At 49.9% G+C, this 5,530-nt stretch overlaps 1 protein-coding gene across 1 annotated transcript; it reads left to right on the plus strand.

The window, feature by feature from the left end:
- Positions 1-3,633: 3,633 nt before the first annotated feature.
- On the plus strand, positions 3,634-3,879 carry LOC124662838 (cyclin-dependent protein kinase inhibitor SMR4-like). Its single transcript, XM_047200627.1, has one exon. It carries the CDS (start codon positions 3,634-3,636, stop codon positions 3,877-3,879), a length of 246 nt encoding a protein of 81 aa, XP_047056583.1.
- The last annotated feature ends 1,651 nt before the right edge of the window (positions 3,880-5,530 follow it).

The following is a 5,530-nucleotide window of genomic DNA, read 5'->3' on the forward strand; positions in this document are numbered from 1 at the left end:
AACGGATGCAAAAGCTTTGGCTCATCTATTACTTAAGAAGAGAGTGCTCAGTTTTTAGGAGAAAACCGGGTGAAAACCTACAACAACAGGATCAAGCCCACATAAACCACGCACCCACTCACAACTAAGCCAAACAAACACCAAAAACAGGACCACAACCACTCTAGCCAACACAAGTGGCCACACAACGACACGAACGAACTCCAAACACGACACTCAAATATTGCACCGACAAATACATGTCACGACATTGGACGTACCCATCAATCTACTGCAGATCTAGGGTAGGCAGCAACCAGGGTAGCGAGAAAATCGCAAACATCTCGAGCGACAACACCTCCGGGCACCGTTGCTAGTAATCCGACTTAGCAACCCCATCACCAGAAGGAACTACATGCCTAGTGGAATCAAGCAAGATTGAGACAACATCATTTACAACACCACTCTTCTCAAAGCCAAGTGCATGACTCGACGGAGAAGCCACAATCGAGATCTCCTGCGAGTCGAATCCCACTTCCTTGACGGAAGGAGGCGTAACCACACAACCACTCAACTCCAGGAGCTCAGGCACCACAGATGTATCAATACACAACTCATGTAACCCTGGCGAGGTCTCAACGACCAATGACTTCTGCTCAGCGGAGCCAAGAGGAAACAAATCCTGCACGGTGTCGAGCTCCTGACCACTAGAAGAGCACGTCTCTGTCGGCTCCAACGGAACACCAACGCGTGCCAACAATAACTTGAGAGTTGCCACCACTTCATGAAGGGGCGACATGCCTCCTCAACGCGTTTAGCAACCAGCTAAGCAAGCTCCAAGCGCAGCAAGTCAAACTAAGGTGAGATTCGAAACCGGCGTTGACCTTGAAATTCTCGCAATACCTTGGAGAGGGCCCTAGCGGCGATGTTGCAGGTGACGACGAGCGGCACACGATCTCAGCCCAACTCCAGGATGCCGAGGGTTATCATCGTTGGTTATCATCTTTGTGGTATCATCATTGGTTATCATCTTTGCTCTCTATAATAACCGGACCGACGACCAAATCGATAAGCTTAGCAGTTTACTCGTCCGATCACTAGTTCGTATGGTTAAAATGTTGGTATTTATAGGTACAAAATAAGATAAATTTTATAGCTACCGTACATAATATATAGTACAAAAATTTTACATCTCTAGTTCTTGCACCAAACGATCCTTGATGAGTTGGTTTTTGGCCGTTGTCCGCTACGTAATTGGCGTAATGTTCAGGGATCGAATCCTGGCCGCGCGTAATATATATTTTTGTAATGTTGGCAAATATGTTCTTTCTTTTCTTTCATGTTTTACTGGTTTATGTAGGCTGAGGCCAAGCTGGCCTTGCTCAAGCTTCGCCACTTGGGACATCCCAAGGGAGTGAATGGATGAGCACCAATTATAACTGAGTGAAAATAATATTCATATGTACAAGTTTGTCATGATAAAGGTTTTGTTATTGTCAATAAATTTTCCCTTCAAGTTAAGATGGGTATATGTATGTTCTCAATATCACCTGAAGTCGTCACTCTAAAACCAAACACAATCGAAAAAATACCCGAGGGCCATCAAACACATACATCAACCAAAAACAATAGTACTGGCCTACATTTTTTGTTGTTGAGAGAAATAGTACTGGCCTACTGGACTGCTTATAGCAACACACAGAATAATGTAATGGGCCACAATACACAAGGCTCGTGGATTGGGGGGGGGGGGGGGGCATGGAGAACTAGGAAGCAAGGATATTTTTCAATAAACCAAGTCAAACTCTAAAAAAAATTAACTTCCAAAAATATGTATAACCTTTGTTTTGAAAAACAAGGGTAGTAGTAAAAATAATTATGTGAAGCTGAAAAACAATACCATTATGTGCACGCTAGCGGTAAAAGGTAATACTTATGTTTATAATTACCCTGCATTCTGGATTTAGTCAAAGTTGAAAAAGTAAAATTTGATCGAATATGTAAAAAAATCAACATGTAGATCACAAAAATAAATATTATTAGAAATTTTATAAGTTATAGTTTCATATTATATGCATCTAGATTTTTCCCACGTTGTATTAGCCAAACTTTATAAATTTCACTTTAACAAAATTCTTAGGATTGCAATGGAGCGGTTTTGGACGTACATACCAAAATGAGATCCATGCCCACATCAATCAACCTTGCTATGCCGCGCCTAGGAATGTACCCATGGGTTTCTGTGTGTTTATGCACTATGTGCATCAACATAACAAAATTTGAGCATAACGGTCAAACAACAACATTTCAACGGTATTTCAACCGCATTTCAACAATAACTATGTGGACATTGCATAGGAATATCCATGTGTGTCTTCTAGGTGGAGGAGAGCTGGAGAGGCTGTAGGGAGGGCCACGGTCCGCGGCCTCCCTCACGGCGTGCGAGGGAGTCAGAGGGTTGAGGAAGGCATGGTGATGAGGCGTCGTACTCTCGAGACCCTGGTTGAGGCGGTTGCGTGGTGGATTAGGGATTAGGGTGATTGGTGGAGGCTTAATCGGGGGTTACTAAAGTGGGGCTTTGGTGATTTGGGGCTCAATGGAGGGGCAGCTAGGGCTAGGTAAAATCTCATTTGCCACCGGAGATCAGTTGGATATTCACGGGACAAAACCGTAGTGTACTAAAAAAAAGGTGGTCAGTTTTTTCTTTAGAAATCGGTGTGCTGTGCAATAAGTTGATGTCAGTCCGTCTCTTTTTGGGCCAATGTAACAAAGAAAAATGAGGGCCACAAAAAACGCTGACATCAGCCTAACACAATAGGACCGGCCTGCTGGTTGCTCTTCGGCCCAAAGTAATAAGAATCGGTGGGGCCTGTGGACGGTGCCAGGCCCATGTAGGGGCGAAGGCGGACCATGATCGCCTACAGTCAACGGCTGGAGCTGCCGTTTCACACGAGACCGCCGTGGTGGGAGCTGGTTCGGACGCGGGGCCCACGTGCCCGGGAATCCGAGGCGGAAGGGATCATTCCAACAGTCGGAAAATCTCCTTCCCCGCACCTGGTCCACCTGGACCACTTCCCTTGCCCGCACAGCGCGAGACGAGCCGCGCGGCGCACCGAAGACCCCGACCATGCCGCGAGACGGAGTCATGGCTGTGATCACGGGGCCCACCCAGTTCGCTAACCCATCACTTCCCCGTACACCTGGCCCCTACCCTACACTCACTGGAATCCAATGTGCGGCGGTATCCCCACACACTCTCGCCCGCACCCCCTTGCCCTGATCACTATTTCCATCGACCCCACCTAGTTATGCTCCACTAGGGGTTCCGGTGCGAAACCGGGAAACCCCAGGGCCTGGGCAGCAAGAGTTTTAAATCCAACAGTAGCCAGCGCCTTCCCGCCCAGCTCCCGCGCCTTTTCCCGCTTAAATTCCCCGCCACGTATCCAACGGCGAGTAATGCCTCCACGTCGCCCGTCCCGCCCCGCCTTCCCCCGCACGGAGCCGCCCGGTGCCGTCCGTTGGAAGCCGGATCCTCCATCCCGCCCGCCCCGCCATTATAAGCCGCCCCCCTGCCCACGACGCTTTCCCTCCCAAATCCCCCCTTTCAAACCAACGAAACCCAAATCTCCTCCTCCGCGCCCAAGAGAGCATCCAATGGACAGCGGCGGCGGCGCAGAGTCGGCGGCAGCAGCAGGCGGCGGATACGGCTGCGGCGGGTGGGAGACGCCGAAGCGGCAGGAGTGCCGCATCCCGGCCACGCTGCCCTGCCCCGCCGCGCCCAGGAAGGCCGCGGCAGACTTCGGCAAGCCGCGCGGCCCGCCCAAGAACGGATACTTCCAGCCGCCCGACCTCGAGGCCCTCTTCGCGCTCGCGCCGCGCAGACGGGCCTCCTGCGCCTGAGATTAGGCGGCGCGATTTGGTCGAAGGTGCCGCGGCCGCGGAGAGCTCTGTTTTGGGTTGATTTTGGGAACTCTCTGTAGATACTTAGCCAGTTTCTCTCCTCTGTCTTTGTACTCTAGAGTATTTAGTGGTGGCGGATTAGGGGGTCTTCCTAATCCTAGGGAGAAGTATGTAGCTAGGTTAGTTGGCGGAGGATTGATATGAGCTGGGAGCTGATAAGCATATGGGTTTTTGTAATCCTGAATCAAATGGTAAATCCTTATTTGTTTCTTGGCACTCATACTGGGTTCAGCTCTGCTTGCTTGTTGAGCGATTTTGTACCAAGTGCCTCTGCTACTGTTGAGTATTATGATTCCAATTGCTGTCCATAAGTAATTTTTTGTACTAGTAGTAAGAATCCAAGGTCAGCAATGGCGGCTGGTGGCCACTGTAAGTTGAATGCAACCTCTGACCTTGCCCTGTCGGCTCCTGATACAGGGAGACGTCGCCTTCTGCCAGCCAGTGATGTTGCTTCACTTCCATCCGCGGCATCTGACTCGGTGATCACCAATCAACCTGTAGCTTCAAGTTTTGAAATGCCTCCTGTCGCTCCAAGCTGCTGCATTCCCCACTGGTACCACAGTGGTCTGATAGCGTAGTCTGTTCAGTGCGAGCTGTAGTGTAGCAGCTGATGAGATGTTGGGGTTATTAGCAAACTGTGGTTGACTGTTGATACTGTACCGTTCTTTTGTTTTGTTTTGCCAAGCAATTAATACCGAGGGCGTGAGGCTGTGAGTGTGATTGTACTCTTGAATCTCGATTTCTGAATGGAGTTACTGTGGCTGTGTTGAGCCCGGCCGGCAGCATGATGTGGCCTTTTTCTTTGCCCTATAACTGGACTGCAAGGAGTGTTGCCGAGTGTGTGACCAGTGTCGGGGATTCAGAACTCTCTGCGGTCCTGAAAGAAAAGGGGGGGAGATCACCGTGACGCGGACAGTTTCCAGATCCTATGAACCAACCACGGGGCTCGCCGACCGTTCGGTGAATCGCGCGCATGTGCGGTGGTCGCCGCCGGCCGGGCTGTAGAGTCCCGTGAGGAGCTGCCGTGGCCCGCGAGGCAGTGACGGGAAGGAGCCTCGTACTTCGAGCTCTCGCCCTCTCGGGCATATCTTTTTGGTGAGGAACAAAGAAGCATGTGATGCTTCAGCTACAACTTGTGGTCGACGATTAAGCATTCAGCTTAGCAATTGCAGCCTTCCACTAACAATGCTTGCACGATCATATCCATACACATCTTCTGGGATCTGTCGCGAGTAGCTTTCTAGTTTCCCCGTTTTCGTTTTCTCAACGACAAACACACTCGGGACTTGCTAATAAATTGTCGACGAGGGGAGCCTGACAGCAACACGGGACAGGCCAAACTTGGAACTAAATTTGGTTAATGCATTGCTTCCTTTGATTTTCCTCTTTCTCCGAGGATTATGGCTTTCCTCCAAGGAGTACGCGGCAGCTACAACATGATGTCGTGATAAAAGTATAGCACGAGTGCTCCACTCACTCGAGCGCGCTGAACTACACGAGACACAGGGGAGGCTTGAGTGAGTCAGATCCTTCACCTCGAAGCCAGATATGATTCGATCGCAGCATCGCATCTACTCCCTCCGTTCTTTTT

Source organism: Lolium rigidum, chromosome 6 (genome assembly GCF_022539505.1).
Source record: "Lolium rigidum isolate FL_2022 chromosome 6, APGP_CSIRO_Lrig_0.1, whole genome shotgun sequence".
Classification (NCBI taxonomy): Eukaryota; Viridiplantae; Streptophyta; class Magnoliopsida; order Poales; family Poaceae; genus Lolium; species Lolium rigidum.